Consider the following 16,559-nt stretch of genomic DNA (forward strand, 5'->3'; position numbering starts at 1 on the left):
TACAATAATAATAATACCCAAGATCAATTACCCTATGGAATCAACTACCAATCAATGATATTTCTTCCCTAAATGATTTTGATAGTGTTCTTCAATCAACACTGACACATTCAATGAAAAACAGTAATTAATAATCTAAAGACATTGTTTTTATACTCAAATTTGTGAGTTTTACAATCATAAATATATATATATAATAATAATGTTGAGAGTGAATATCGTGGCATACGAAGAACCTACGAACTGCTGCAACGAAAAATCACGTGATTTTAAGATATTTGTACCGTTTTCTACCAGAAGAAAGTGACAAACTTGGCTGCTACGCTGGTGTTATTTAAGTTACACTTTATATAATAGTCTAACACATGACAATAGTTAGGTATAGTTGATTGGAGGATATCGATTTTTCACGTTGCGGACCCTATCATATAGGTCGTATGTAATAGACATAAACATAGATTATAGAGGGGGGATAGAAAACTATTTTTTTACGCGCGCACTCCTCACCTACAGTTCCATTTGCACCTTTTGTAAACTCTCTTATAAAAGTTTGTAGAGAAAAGTTGTTTACTGCGGGGTGTATAATAGCACAAAGCGACTTCGTATCTTGAAGCAGAGCCGTCTAATCATTGGTATCGAAGAGTAGGCCGTGCCACAAATTCGCACTTCAAAGGGCATAAATCGTTTTGAAGTTGAACACATTTTGCCGCTTTCACTCATAACAACCAGAGGGCTTTATCATCGATGTTTTAATATGTTTTGGGGTGTATGGCATTTATCAGTGCCGAAAAGGGTAGATCTGTCAAGAATCATCCAATTCCACTCCTGTTGCTTGTAAGGTGTGCCACAAGCTCGTGGGCTGCTGTACTGGCCACATGTACATGTTGTACATTCTGTTTGGTGGCCACTTGTTGTTTGACAGGTCTCCTCGTGTTCATGTTTACATACTTAGGCACCAAACACATTTACGTTACCTCTGGTACACCAGATTCACTTATAGCCTTGAATATAATTTTTAATGTTTAATTCAGTGCCTGCATGCTTGTTCTTTTACAGGGCTCACTTAATCTTGAGTCATCATGAAGACATCTAAGAAATGATCACTTGGTGTTAAACTGATGTTTATTAAATTTTTGTTATGTGTTATAATAGCACTGTAACATGTTTACTCTACTGCAAGAAATTTTCATGAATTCTGCAGCCATCTTATCCACAATTAGAATTGCCTTATTAGTAGCTGTCACGGCAGTTCACACTTCCACGGCAGTTTCACACTTCCACAAAGCACCATCAGTGTAAGGCGGAGCTTGTGTTGTTGCTTTCATTATGTATGTAATGTAGGGCAACAAATTTTTGTCTGGAATGTGGTTTGTGACCGTGTACATGAGTTTTGGTCATTCCACACAACTTGCAAAATATTTCTTGTATCATAAGTGGTGCATGGCACTAAATGGAGTATTGACTAACGACCTTCCCTAGTGTTTGTACGTTCTTTTATCACGCTTTCACATATTATTTATAAGACATCTGCCGATTATAAACGCTCGCATGGGGCGTGGCACTAAATGGACTCTATAAAAAGTCTGCTTAAAACGCCTTCCCTAGGGAACTTACGGGTCTGCACGCTTTCACAACTTGTTTGTCAGACATTAGGGCTTGTGTCCACATTGTGTCTTCAAAAGTTATTGTAGGGATTAGAGGTTTGAATGGAGAAAATACGCGTAGGGCCAACCAGAATTAGATAATGTCAGGCCTAGATGGCTGGTACAAACATGGGTAAGATGACTGGTACAACATGACGATACGTGTAATACAAGGTAGAGAAATAAAGTGAAATATGTCTAAATACGGCTATATTTTTTATTTTAGGCCAATGAAACTTGATTACCAGTTTTTCGCTCAGATTTTTGAAAATTTGATGCGGGCGGGCGGTTATTATTCATTATTCATTATTTTCCAAAAGCACAACACACATCCAAACATGAAGATTTCTGCCAAAAAACAGTGAGATCTACACTGATTACTCTTGTATTAAATAGCTAAGGTACGTTACTAATCTATAACAAGTGATTTTCCCATTAGAGTATAGCTGATTGCTCTATTAGAGTAAAAGTGACCGTTCTATTAGAGTATTTCGATCTGAAATACCAATAATGAAATTCCATGCGGGTGTATCAAAAGCATGCGGGCGATGACGCGAAACTGCTAATCAAGTTTCATTGGCCTTAGCAAGGTCGCAAGAAAATGATGACTAAGGATTTTATATTACGTAACCCAATACAAATACATTGAGAGATGTTGCATAATCCAGGGCTAATATTGCGAAATCGACCCTACACGTAAATAACTCACAGTAGTGGCCGCGTCTTTTAATTGGGCGTGCGCTTCGTAGTTTCTTGGCCGCACGCCTCACTACCGTGAGTCTTGATATATATATATATATATCAAGACACACGGTAGTGTGTCGTGCGGCCCAAGAAGCCGGCGCGCTACACCGTGAGTATATTGATAGGAAGAACGAAAACGTCATTTTTACACCTTTGTATCTCGGTGATCACTTATCTGATTGGAACCAAATTTGCTACACAGTTGCCCGCCAGCCAAGGGAGTCTACATTCCAAATTTGAAGGAAATCGCTCCAGCCATTTCCGAGATACGAGCTGCCAAAGTTTCGTTTTTTTTTCTTCGTTTTTTTCTTATTCTTCGACTTCGTCTTTTCGCACACTTGCAAAAATTGCTATAACAAGCAAACGCGTACTCCGATCGCCTTGAAATTTGGCACACAGAAAGGGAGTCCAAAGTCAAATCCTAGCATCAAATTTGGTACAAATCCGATGAATGGTTCAGGAGTTATGATCGATTATTCGCGTAAAACAAGATCGATTTGTTGTCACGCCTACAGGGTAAACCGCTTCATGGAATGAGTTGAAAATTGCTATGTAGATGGAGTAACCATCGTAGGAGTGCCTTTTGGTGGTTTGAAAGGAATCGAGATAAAGACCACGGAGATATGACACAAAACCCAACCTGTGTCACAATTACGCGATCGATTTTTATGAATAAAAAAGTATTAGTTTTCACGCCTACTAGGCAAACCGCTTAGAGCAATGAGCTGAAAATCGGTGTATAGCTGGAATAATCTTCATAGAAAGTCCTTGCAGTAGTACAGAAGAATCGGATTACAAACCACTGAGTTATGATTCGAAAGCCAACTCCGTGTAGCAAATGCGAGATCGAGATACTCTAATAGAACGGTCACCCTAATAGAGCATTCGGCTAATTTATTTACTCCATTATAGAATTTTATTACATCACAAGTTATTCTGTAGGGAGTTCAGCTGCAAACAGTTAATCTTATAGACAGTTCAGCAAGAAGACAGTCACCATGTGGAGAGTTAAGCAAATATACCACTATAGAGATTCAGAACATTACAAGTCACACTGAAGAAAGTTCAGCTATAAACAAGTCATGCACCGTGTAGAGAATTCAGCTACAATTAAGTCACTCTCTAGAGAATTCAGTTACACAGAATTCTGCTACACACAAGTCACTGTGGAGAGAGTTCAGCTACAAACAAATTACCCTTTAGAGTGATCAGCTACAAACAAAACACTTTGCAGGGTGTTCAACTGCAACAAATCAATTACCTTTAGAGCGATCAGCAATGAACAAATCAACACAAATCTACCTGTAGAGAGATCAGCTAGAAACAAACCACCCTGAAGAGAGTTCAGCTACAAAAAATCACCATGTAGAGACATCAGCTAGAAACTAGACACAATGTAAGGAGTTCAGCTACAAGAAATCACTCTGTAGAGAGTTCAGCTAAAACAAATCAACCTGCAGAGAGATCAGCTACAAACAAATCACCTTATAGAGAGTTCAGCTACAAACAGATTACCTGTAGAGAGATCGACTACAAACAAATCAACCCGCAGAGAGATCAGCTATATACACACAAATCAACTTGTAGAGAGATCAGCTACAAACAAATCACCCTGTAGAGAGATCAGCTAGAAACTACACACAATGTAAGGAGTTCAGCTACAAACAAATCACCCTGTAGAGAGATCAGCTACAAACTAGACACAAAGTAAGGAGTTCAGCTACAAGCAAATTACCCTGTAGAGAGTTCATCTACAAACAAATCAACCTGTAGAGCAATCAGCTAGAAACAAATCACCCTGAAGAGAGGTCAGCTACAAAAAATCACCCTGTAGAGAGATCAGCTAGAAACAAATCACCCTGAAGAGAGGTCAGCTACAAAAAAATCACCCTGTAGAGAGATCAGCTACAAACAAATTGCCCTGTAGAGAGATCGGCTGCAAACAAATCAACCTGCAGAGAGATCAGCTACACACAAATCAACTTGTAGAGAGTTCAGCTAAAACAAATCAACCTGCAGAGAGATCAACTACAAACAAATTACCCTATAGAGAGATCGGCTACAAACAAATCAACCTGCAGAGAGATCAGCTACACACAAATCAACTTGTAGAGAGATCAATTACAAACAAATCACCCTGTAGAGAGATCAGCTAGAAACTACACACAATGTAAGGAGTTCAGCTACAAATAAATCACCTTATAGAGAGTTCAGCTACAAACAAATCACTCTGTAGAGAGATCAGCTAGAAACTGGACACAATGTAAGGAGTTCAGCTACAAGCAAATCACCCTTTAGTGAGTTCAGCTACAAACAAATCAACCTGCAGTGAGATCACCTACAAAAAAGCACCTTGTACAGAGTTCAGCTACAAACAAATTACCCTGTAGAGAGATTGGCTACAAACAAATCAACCAGTAGAAAGATCAGCTACACACAAATCAACTTGTAGAGAGATCAGCTACAAACAAATCACCCTGTAGAGAGATCAGCTAGAAACTAGTCACAATGTAAGGAGTTCAGCTACAAGTAAATCACCCTGTAGAGAGTTCAGCTAAAACAAATCAACCTGCAGAGAGATCAGCTACAAATAAATCACTTTATAGACAGTTCAGCTACAAACAAATTACCTTGTAGAGAGATTGGCTGCAAATTAATCAACCTGCAGAGAGATCAGCTACACACAAATCAACTTGTAGAGAGATCAGCTACAAACAAATCACCCTGTAGAGAGATCAGCTAGAAACTAGATACAATGCAAGGAGTTCAGCTACAAGTAAAATCACCCTTTAGTGAGTTCAGCTACAAACAAATCAACCTGCAGTGAGATCACCCACAAAAACGCACTTGCACAGAGTTCAGTTACAAACAAATCACCCTGTAGAGAGATCAGGTAGAAAAATTCACCTTGTAGAGAGTTCATTTACAAAGAAACCATCATATGTGACCGGATTTGCAAAAAGGTACCTTTTTCACACACAAAAGTTGACCTATTTTTTGGACTTCAAAGCTTCATAACTTTTTGATCATACCATATAATTGCTTGAAAGTTTCAATGAATGTAGCCACAGTATCTGGCTACATGTTGATACTAAGAGCAAGTTAATTGGTATAAGGAGTCATGTGTTACATTATTTTGTTTGCTGGTATGTCAAATGTGTGGAAAAGGTACCTTTTCGCAAATCCGGTCACATATAGAGAGTTCAGCTACAAAGAAATTACCCCGTAGAGAGTTCAGCTAGAAGAAGTCACCTTGTAAAGAGTTTAGCTACAAAGAAACCATCATGTACAGAGTTCAGCTACAAAGAAACCACCTGTACAGAATTCAACTACAAACAAATCACCCTGTATAGAGATCAGCTAGAAGAAGTTACCTTGTAGATAGTTCAGCTACAACAATTCACCCTGTAGAAAGATCATGCTAGAAGAAGTCACCTTGTAGAGTGTTCAGTTACAAAGAAACCATCATGTAGAGAGTTCAGCTGCAAACAAATCACTCTGTAGAGAGTTCAGCTACAAAGAAACCGCCATGTAGAGAGTTCAGCCTCATACAAACCACCTAGTAGAGAATTCAACTACAACAAATCACCCTGTAGAGAAGAAGTTACCTTGTAGAGAGTTCAGCTACAAAGAAACCACCATGTAGAGAGTTTAGCTGCAAACAATTCACCTGTAGAGAATTCAGCTAGAAACAAATCACCCCGTAGAGAGATCAACTGGACGAAGTCACCTTGTAGAGAGTTCAGCTACAAAGAAACCATCATGTAGAGAGTTCAGCTGCAAACAAATCACCCTGCAGAGAGTTCAGCTACCAAAAAATCACCCTGTAGAGAGTTCAGCTAGACGAAGTCACCTTATAGAGAGTTCAGCTACAAAGAAACCATCATGTAGAGAGTTCGGCTATAAAGACACCACCATGTAGAGAGTTTAGCTACAAACAAATCACCTGTTACAGAGAGTTCAGCTACAAAGAAACCATCCTGTATATAGTTCAGCTACATTTCAAGTCACCCAGTAAAGAGATCAGCTGCAAAAAAAATCCTGTGGGGAATAATGAGCATGTAATAAATGTATGTATATAATTTGTATAATTACTAATAAAATCAAAAATAATTGAAGTACTAAAATTCTTCTTTAAGTTCTTTTCTTCTTCCTGTGGTAAAGAAAAAAAACACATGGGTTAAAAAAGCCCCAAAGCCAGCCATAGGCCGGCTTTGCAGTATACAAATACAAAAAGAAGTGATATCTAATCAAAAACAGCCAAGCTGTAAAAAAGGTGCGGCCCCCATAAAGGCCATGGTGAAAAAAGATGTGAAATCCAAGGTGGCGGCCAAGAAATGGCTGTGATGGTAGGTTAATGGTTACATTTTAATAACAACAATTCAGGTGAATTTGGTGCCAAGACCAAGCGGCACAAAATTCACCTGAATTGTCGTTATTAAAATGTAACCATTAACCTACCATCACAGCCATTTCTTGGCCGCCACCTTGGATTTCACATCTTTTTCACCATGGCCTTTATGGGGGCCGCACCTTTTTTACAGCTTGGCTGTTTTTGATTAGATATATATATAACAGAGTCACACAGGCCTGATGCTAAACTAGTACTATTCAGTGTTTTGCAATGAAATTTTACTGTAAAGTGTATGCACTTATACAGCATGATCTATTGGTGGCACATCTCAAATGCACACCCTGATGATCATGACATTGACACTTGTTCATCGTCACTTTTACCCAAGTGTGTTACATTGACACGTAGCCATGCATGTTTTAGTGACTAACATACATATTAGACAATTCAAAGTATTTAGAATAGAGAATTGCTGTATATTATTACAGTGTAATCCTATAAATATACCTGTGTCCCAGCTTTCAAATTAAACCAAGTATTATCATGTATTATATGACCATATCATGATTGTTATGATAAGTACAGTATCTACATGCAAATATATTTACATATTGTCATAAAAATACATTATTGGTATAAATACACATCTACAGATACATAGTTGGCAGGGAAAATACCAGTTTGTCCATTCACTGTTCCTTCCCACCAATCATCTTGACTGTCTGTGCGAGTGACAATGGCAATCAGTTGACCTTTTCTGAATTGTAAATCACAGGACATCTCTCCATGAAAATTATATAATGCTTTGCAGTAAACTTCTTCATCCCAGTCACCAGATTCAGTGATTGTATGTGGGCATCTTACAATTACAGGAGTTTTTTGAGATGCACTACCCTTCTTTTTCTGACTTCCCACAGGTGATGCTCGGCTGGATTTGGGTGAACGATTAAATAATGGTCTAGACCTTGTGTGAGATACTGGTTTGCTTTCAGTAACTGATGGTGTAGTGAAGCTGTTTGACCTAACTTCTTTTGGTAATTGTTTCACCTGGGACGGTTGTGGTGGTCGTGGAGGAGATGATTGTTTCACAGGCACATCACTAACACAGTTTGATGGACTACTTGTTCCATCTTCTTCTACTGATGGTTGTCTAGTGTGTGAGGGCTGGGCTGGTGGTGATAGTGGATGTGAAGGTTTGGATGATATATCATCATTAGATCCTCTCTTATTGTTTTGTACTTTAGTGTCACTGTTCTGATGTGGTGGTGCTGATGATGCATTTGATTGGACACAGCTTGACCTCTTTTTCTTAAATGCATCATGCATGGAATAGTCTACGGCATCCTATAAGAGTTGTGTACTAAACTTAATACAATTATCAGACATCAACTTACATGTGTTCCCACTCTCACAGCTGCTTTAGTAGCTGATCTTCCTACAGCTGAACCAGGTACAAAAGGAGCACAGGGATTCCACACTGCAGTCTATATGAACAGTACATATAAACTTGGTGAATAACCAATTTGTATTCAGAACTACTAGCTATTTATTACAATATATAGCTATAGTATAGTTTACTGTTGCACTGCTTGGTTGTGATATTGTATATATAACATGGTAAATGGCTTTATTAAACCTTGGGCTTCATAGCTATCAATGTACCCATGCATTTCAAGCCATACATCAGATGCACTGATGCACTGTGTGACCCAGTTACCTGCTCCTGTTGGAGATGTACGTAGCAATGTTCAATGTTCACAGTACCGACTTTAATTGATTCTTTTAATGGGTAACTACATGCATGACTACAATTAAGCTCACCGGATTTTGACATCAAATAGCTAGCTACATAGCTCAGGAGGTCAATTAAACAGCCAAAACTTACATGTTGACATCAAAATGCATATATACCATGCTGGAAGTAGACTATATATTCATTTGCATGCAGTAAAGGACAAGTGAATTGAGTGACTAGCTATAGCTCCTGCGGTGGTTGGCCTGCCTTGCTAGAACACGCATTGATGGCATGCATTAGCTATAAAAAAAATGGTATAAAAAAAATTTTGCTATACTAGTTTAGCTAGTTAGTTACTTACAAATGTTCCTGCTTTAAGTGCTTCTGATCCTGCACTTTTACTTTTTCTCTCCGCTATGAACATAATAAAAAGATAAATCATTTCAGAGTTACGCTACATGCATTGAAGAATAAAACCGGCGGCCTACCGGCCATACCTCTAGCACTGGCATCCGTCATTGTCTGTTAGCTATATCAAACTACAAGACTGCAATGAAATAGACTGACGAACAGTTATACGTAGCAGCTTATTGTCAGCTATTTATACCAGCGTTCGGCGACTTTGGAGACGATCAGGTGAATCAGCTCAGTAAAAATGATGTAACCGCTACGTCTAATAGCTACTGAAGTAACTGCCGATAAAAATATTTCCGGAGAAGCATGCAGGCTAGGGGTAGCCAGCGCCCACGCAAAGACCCAACCTGGTGTACGAGAGTCCCAATATTTAAATATTCCAAAACTATTTCTGTATTTAAAATATATTTGTTAATACAATGTAATTCTATTTTCGAGTTTTAAGGTGACGTTTTTTCCTCGAGTTTTTGCAGAGAAACACCTGAGAGAGTAGCTGGGAACTTCAAATGAGACACAGGTGTACTTTGCACTGTCAATTTGAAACGTTGTGTAGAGCGGCGACCCTAAATCCTAATTGAACGGACGAAAACGAGAATACCCTATTTTGTACGTGAATCGGGATTTGGGATTTCTAAATATTTAATGGATTTCTAATTGGATTTCTCAGATAGCGTACGAGAGTAGTTGGCTACCCCTTGGGATATAGCTAATTTCCTGTCTTGCAATTATTTTTTTAAAGCTGCAAGTAGTCTAGTATTAATTGTTTCAGTGGCCATGCACTTGCAATGTCACTTCTAGCCATCTTTAACTAACTTCTTAACTTACATGTATAGTAGTAATACACAGCTATACTTTAACGCAACCGAGCGCAGCCATTTCCACAGTCAAAGCTTAACTGTACGTAAGTTGTGTAACTGGTTTATTTTGCATGTAATTATAAGTACTCTCTGATTACACTTCAGACTACAGGACTAGATTGACCCAACTTGGTATGTTGCCATTAATGTATATTTATGAAATATCTGACATCCTCTTTTTCATCAAATCACTTAAAACTCCTACAGATAAAATATCCTGAACTATGTCAGCTTCAATACTGGTTCTACTAGAACTTCTGGAATCAAACTACACCGCAAGACAGCCCATACCAATGCAGCTATGAATTCCTATTTTTTCGCCTACCTAGACTATGGAACTCTTTGCCAATAATTGATCATACACAATCACTAGCTGTAATAAAACAGAAATTGAAGAAATTTTTATGGAATCATTTCTTATCTAACTTTAACAATTCACCTTGTTGTTTCCATTACCTTTGTCCCTGTTCCCGTTGTTCCAAGAATCCTGCATCTAACAATTTTAACCACTTGTAACTAAGTATGTAAATGTTAGTGTATAGTTATTTTTTAGTATGTATTAGATCAACGTAAACTTGAGGGTGTACAACGGCGTGCTACAAAACTAGTACCATCTTTAAGAGACAAGCCTTACATAGATCGACTGACATCAATGAATTTACCATCTCTTTTGTACAGGCACAGACGTGGTGACTTAATATTTCTTTTCAAGATGTTGAACGATTACTTCAATCTGGATCACTCCAACTTTTTTACTTTCTCCCACAATACACAAACTAGAGGTCATGCATATAAATTACTTAAGCCCCCTGCCCACCTTTCATGTCGGGTCAACTATTTTGGTACTAGAGTAATTAATGATTGGAACAATCTTACGAGTGATATTGTAGGAAATTCTTTATTAAATAATTTTAAATCAGCTGTAGATAATTACTTTTATGACTATAGATTTATGTTAATGTAATAATTATATTCATAGTTAATTTTTGTTCATTGCATCTAATTTATGTATGTATATGTATGTAATTGAATGGGTGTACAGGCTTCTAAGCCTCAACCCAAATCACATCATAATCATAATCATAATCATAGTGTATGTTAGGCTATCAGTGTATAGGTCACTGGTAGACCCTCAGAATTATTATTCTGTAAAGCATTATTATTATTAAATATACACACAGCAATGCTGGAATTACAACTAGATGTAAAAAATAAGTTATATCCCACACTTTAGCCAAAAGGTTAGGATTTTAATGTTCTGTCACAAACCGACGTAAAATATGACAGGAACTCAGTAAGACACTCTTCTGCATCTTCGGGATGAGGTTAGCATGATAAATCTGTAATGTTTGTAGTTGATCTTTTAAACCTTCAGGAACAGAGCCAATGGAACCAATGATAACAGGAGCCACAGATGCTCTTACAGACCACATTTTCTGAATTTCAATCTTCAGGTCACTATAGCGTTGCCGTTTTTCAGAAATCTTTTGGGAAATTCTACTATCTCCTGGTATAGCAACATCAATCAAAAAACAGCAGTTCATTGTGAAATCAAGGCATATTATGTCAGGCCGGTTGTGTGTCAGATGTTTATCTGTCTGAACTGTAAAGTCCCACAAGAGTTTCATTGAATTATTGTGAAGAACGGGCAATGGGCAGTGTTCCCACCACTTGTCATTGATTTCAAAGCCACCTTTTTTTGCCAACTCCCAATGAACCAACTTAGCAACAGCATCATGCCGTTTCTTGTAGAAAAACTGGGCAATGACACTGCAACTTGTGAGCAAATGATCGACAGTATTATTATTATTATTATTATTATTATTATTAAGTGCAGCTACGTAGCTATATAATATCAAGAGTTTATAATATACAATATTAAGGAAGAGTGTCAAACTGCCAATACAGCCTGTAAAAACACACTGAGTAAAATTAGACTTATCCAATTTTTTGACACATTTACTGGTGGAAGGCAATTAAAAGTGTTGAGATGCTGAAACCTTTGTACAAACCAAGGTGTTGATATTCTATCTTACTCCGTTTATTTGCTGGAATGTACTCCTGTTGGACACTCTCTCTTACTACTTTATATTATGAACTTTTAATAATATCTGTAAGCTTAAATTAAACCTAACAGGCTACCGCATAGCAACATACAAAATGGTTTAAAGTAGCTATGGCTAACTCTGGAATTATCAGACATTGAGAAATGGTATAATTAACTGTTAATATTTCTTTACAACTTTTCTTTTCATATCCACCCAGCCCATGAGTCGATTCATAATATCACGTAGTTGTAGCTTTGCACAGAGCCACAATGACTAATTGCACATATTTTAGTGTTGGCTTGTGCATGATGGTTAGCTGATTTACATCCTGTATTAGCTCAAACACCATAGTGGTAATTTCCCTTATTCCTGGTTTGTTCACATGTATCTGGTTTTTAGTAAATATTTAAACAGTTATAATGTTGTTGAAATCATTGGACGCATGCATGGCTCTGTGGTTAAAGTTCAAATCTATCACCCTGTCTTATTGTAGCAATTCTTTGTCCACAATTTGTTATCATTTACTGCTTATATATCTTATACGTATCATACAGACACTGCTATATAACCAGTGGTGTATGTAGTGGGATGAATCAGTGTTTATGGGACACTGACTTCAGCTCTTGAAGTGAATAAGTTGGGACAAATCTGTGTCAAGTGGATGCCGATTTCATGTAGTTTTTACAGTTATGCCGTGAGACATGTGTGTGTGTGTGTAGTGTGTAGTGTGTGTGTGTATGTGTGTGTGTGTAGTGTGTGTGTGTATGTGTGTGTGTGTGTGTGTGTGTGTGTGTGTGTGTGTGTGTGTGTGTGTGTGTGTGTGTGTGTGCTGTGAGTGTTGAATGTATATATAGCTCACTGTGTGACATAACAGGTTGTCCAAAAACACTGCAGGACACTTTGTACATTTTGTGGCATTCATGCATGGGGTTCTGGTATTAGGCCATGCACTGCAAGAAAACTCATCATTTCCCATTTCCCACCCACATGCAGATTCTCTTCCCGCATGGTCATTCATTATTGCTCAGTGTCCACTGAACATTTTAATCATTAGCTATTTATCTTGTAATTGCATAGCAGTAACTAGTTTAGTATTCAGAAAGCTCATTAACTAGCTTTTCACTGTTCAGGCTTTTAGTTTAAATATTTCTACTATATTCCTGTAATTATGAATTTTGAAAATTAGTGGAAATATCTATAATGAATAATGGATAATGAACTGCCCACCCGCATGTATTTTTGAGGTCAATGAAATGAGAAACAAGGAATTTTCTTGGAGTGGCCAATATCTATAGTTTGTGTACAGGTTTTTATCATCTTAAGGACTAGCAGCTAGGGAATGCTAAATTACCATCTCTTCTATTATACTTGTTAGCTGTTGACCATTTTCGTGATATTGCTAGTTATCCTATGGTAAACTGAGTGTATAGCAAGACTTAAATTCTTGCTACACCTCATACTAAAGTATCTGTAAAAGTAAATACATGGGGGTATGACACATCCTGTTTCTTAGTGAAAACATTAAGTTACTCAGAAATCCATAGGATGTCCTGATGATGATGATACAATTCATTTCCTGTTCTATTGTTATACGTAGCAACCACAATAGACAATAATGAAAAATTAACTGTTACTCCTAGCAAATTTGTTACGTTATTTGTAGGTGTCAATGTCTAAAGTCACTTCTCCAAGTTTTAAAAGGTTAGTTATATAAGTCATGAGATATCACACTTTGAAGTTGTAATTTTCCCATACATTGTCAATGAGAGAGGCAACAGTTGCCAATCACACAAATCATGGGATTCAAAGAATGTCATATCTTATGATGTATGTACACTATCCATTTAAAAAGATTATTTTTGACATTCACACCTACAAGTTATGTAACAATTGAAACATAATTTTCTTGATTTTTTGGGTTTTGGTTAAGTTGAAATCACTCATTGCCCAGAAGGGGCAACTGTTGCCCCCTTCACGTGGATATGTATGAGAAAACAAGATGTCATATCTAATGACACATATATGCTATTCTTTTAAAATTTGGAGAAGTTATACTTTCAATATTGTCACCTATATGTTGCTAGGAGTAATATGCAGTTATTATTATACATTATACAAAGCCTTATTATGAAATTTGTCTATTTCCTGTATATTGAGCTTATTAGTATGTAGAGAATATTATAACAATAAAACTGATTTCAGAAATTGCAAAAAAAATTGTGTTTGTGAACTTTCACAGAAATGTATGGCTACATAATTTATATGAATGAAACGATAGCACTCAAGGCTATTCTATATGCTTCAAAGCCTCTACCAGATTAATATGCAGTGTCACGTATTTTCAACAACTTGGATTTTTCATATCATGGCATATGAAGAACCCTACGAACTGCTGCAATGAAAAATCACATGATTTAAAGACATTTGTATCATTTCCTACCAGAAGAAAGTGACAAACTTGGCTGCCACGCTGGTGTTATTCAAGTTACACTTAGCCTAACACACGACAATACTGGTTAGGTAGTTGATTGGAGGATATCAATTTTTCGCATTGCGGACCCTATTATAAGTTGCTTAGTGATATGATTGGATTGTGGGAAGGTGACAACTAGCTAAGTTCGATCTAATACAGGGAATCTAGTCACTATGTGTGTGTGTGTGTGTGTGTGTGTGTGTGTGTGTGTGTGTGTGTGTTGTCATTCAATGTTTGTTAAGCAAAGGAGGACTAACTGTTCACAAGTGCAAGTGCAAGGCTGACAAGGCGATGTCTTGAGCTTTATATTAAGACCACGTGACCTTTGTGGCAGTGGAGAGGAAGAGGTGTGTGTGTGTGTGTGTGTGTGTGTGTGTGTGTGTGTGTGTGTGCATGCATGCGTGCGTGCATGTGTATGTGTGTGTGTGTGTAAGAGAGAGAGGGCATGAGCACGGTGCATGCATGTAGTACGGTATAGTTATGTCTACGTCATGTGTGCACATTCGTATATAGCTAGTGTGCATATGCAGCATGCATCAACTGAGTGAGTTGGTGAAGCAACATAGCCAAGCAATTGAGGGGTCCTAGATTCAATGTTCTGTGTTGTGTGTATACATCAGTCAAATGCTACCAGATCTGCTAAAAGGGATCTTATATGCAGCCTTTCCAAAGTTCCAAGTTTGACTAACCATAACTCCTCATGTGTTTCACTGTCACCTTAAAATTATACACAGGATGTTGAAAGGTGTAAAGTGACCATATTTAGCCTGATATATCTTATTCACAAATCAAGTTATGACCGCTGAGTTTCCAGGTACATACAATTTATTGGAAAGGATATAAGATCCTTTTTTGCAAATCAAGCCACATATCTTGTTTCATGACTTCATTATTGGAAAACCCTACATACTCTTTATTAACTTTATTTGTTATAGCATATATGTGACCGGATTTGACAAAACCAGGCTTCCACACACATTCAATTCTTTGCCTTTAACCTACTGTAACTTGATCACCCAACATGCTATTGCCCTGGAATGTTCACACGTTCTTTTCATGCAATTATGCAATAGCAGGTCCAAATATGAAACTGATGGTATACATCTACATTGAGTTATGTTCCTCAAAGTCATTAAATTGGATGTGTGTGGAAGCCTAGTTTTGTCAAATCCAGTCACTTATATAGCTACAGTATGTTATACAATTAGCTATGACTCCAATAGAGGATATCGATCTCCCTGCTTGCCTTGAATAAGCTATGTAATAGAATGATTTGTCATGTCTAGTTGCAAAACCACAGTTGATTGTAGCTAGATCATTAAGGGGTATAGTCATGGAGTGTGCTGATTGTTAATGAGTTCTGATCGTTTAGGATCAGTGATCATGTTTTACAAGTGCAGCACCTACAGTGGCTTAAGCACTTCAAATAGTTTTATTGCATCTAAATAAACTCCTATAAGAAAAGTGTGAATGTGGAAAATTAATGCCTCGGTATTGTTTCCTTCAATAGGGCTTTTACTTCTCCAGGCCATAAAATCTCAGACCTCAAACTAAAATTGTGAGTGACTAGCACACTGTATACTTGTTTTTAAATAGCACATAAAACTGTCAACTCAGATTCAATCTCAGAGAATGTTGAAATTTTCCAGGTTAGAACTACGAACACAACCTTAAAGCACTTTAGCCTGAGATTCAGTCTAATTTAGAACTATGAGGTGCACAAGGTTGTACTAGACATTACATCATCATCATCATTACACCGTCAAGCTCTATACTAAACGTAGGATCATATCAGTGGCAGATCTAGAAATTTGTAAAGGAGGTTTCAAGTGTAGCAACATGTATACATGAGTGTGTGAAGTTCTAGGGGGGTTAGGAGCATCTCCTCAAGAAATTTTTGATGTAAAATTATCTATAAAAGACTAGCTGCACAGCTAGCCATCTACATGTATACACGTTGATCAGCATTTCCTGTAGTTGACTGCTAAGACATGACATCACAGAATTAGCACCTAATATATACTACTTTTTAATATTTTATGGGGCTTCACAAGTGACTTAGCTAGCTAGCTATATCTAGCATGCATGCCCCACTGCACCACAACAGCTGTGTGGTGCAAGTGTTTATATAGCTACTCAATTAGCCAATCATCATTGTGTGAGCCATTAGAATGGCTTCGGATGTGTCTTGTGTATTCATGGAACTGAACACACACACCACTAATTAAAATCTTGTCTGTTGCAGAAACAGTTTTCTAAAAGGATTTTCCATGAAAACCTTGAAACCCCCT

The 16,559-nt window shown here is 37.5% G+C and overlaps 1 protein-coding gene across 3 annotated transcripts; it reads right to left on the reverse strand.

The window, feature by feature from the left end:
- Positions 1–7,302: 7,302 nt before the first annotated feature.
- On the reverse strand, positions 7,303–9,109 carry LOC136266331 (uncharacterized). Of its 3 annotated transcripts, XM_066061348.1 has the most exons (5): positions 9,084–9,109; positions 8,974–9,023; positions 8,838–8,890; positions 8,136–8,225; positions 7,303–8,085 (listed from the first exon to the last, which is right to left on the reverse strand). In XM_066061348.1, the coding sequence occupies exons 2-5, from the start codon at positions 8,993–8,995 to the stop codon at positions 7,369–7,371; spliced, it is 882 nt and encodes a 293-aa protein (XP_065917420.1). In that variant the 5' UTR covers positions 8,996–9,023; positions 9,084–9,109; the 3' UTR covers positions 7,303–7,368. The 3 variants fall into 3 exon arrangements, with proteins under 3 accessions (XP_065917420.1, XP_065917419.1, XP_065917418.1); XM_066061347.1 differs by lacking the exon at positions 9,084–9,109 and having other exon boundaries at positions 8,974–9,077; XM_066061346.1 differs by lacking the exon at positions 9,084–9,109 and having other exon boundaries at positions 8,838–9,053.
- Between the last annotated feature and the right edge of the window lie 7,450 nt (positions 9,110–16,559).

The sequence above is a fragment of the Dysidea avara genome, chromosome 9, assembly GCF_963678975.1.
Source record: "Dysidea avara chromosome 9, odDysAvar1.4, whole genome shotgun sequence".
Classification (NCBI taxonomy): Eukaryota; Metazoa; Porifera; class Demospongiae; order Dictyoceratida; family Dysideidae; genus Dysidea; species Dysidea avara.

Coding starts and splice junctions, on each gene's coding strand:
- LOC136266331 (XM_066061346.1), bottom strand. CDS start 8,918: ATGATTTATCTTTTTATTATGTTCATAGCGGAGAGAAAAAGTAAAAGT. Junction 8,226..8,837: donor CACTTAAAGCAGGAACATTT/GTAAGTAACTAA, acceptor CTGTTCATATAG/ACTGCAGTGTGGAATCCCTG. Junction 8,086..8,135: donor CTGTGAGAGTGGGAACACAT/GTAAGTTGATGT, acceptor CAACTCTTATAG/GATGCCGTAGACTATTCCAT.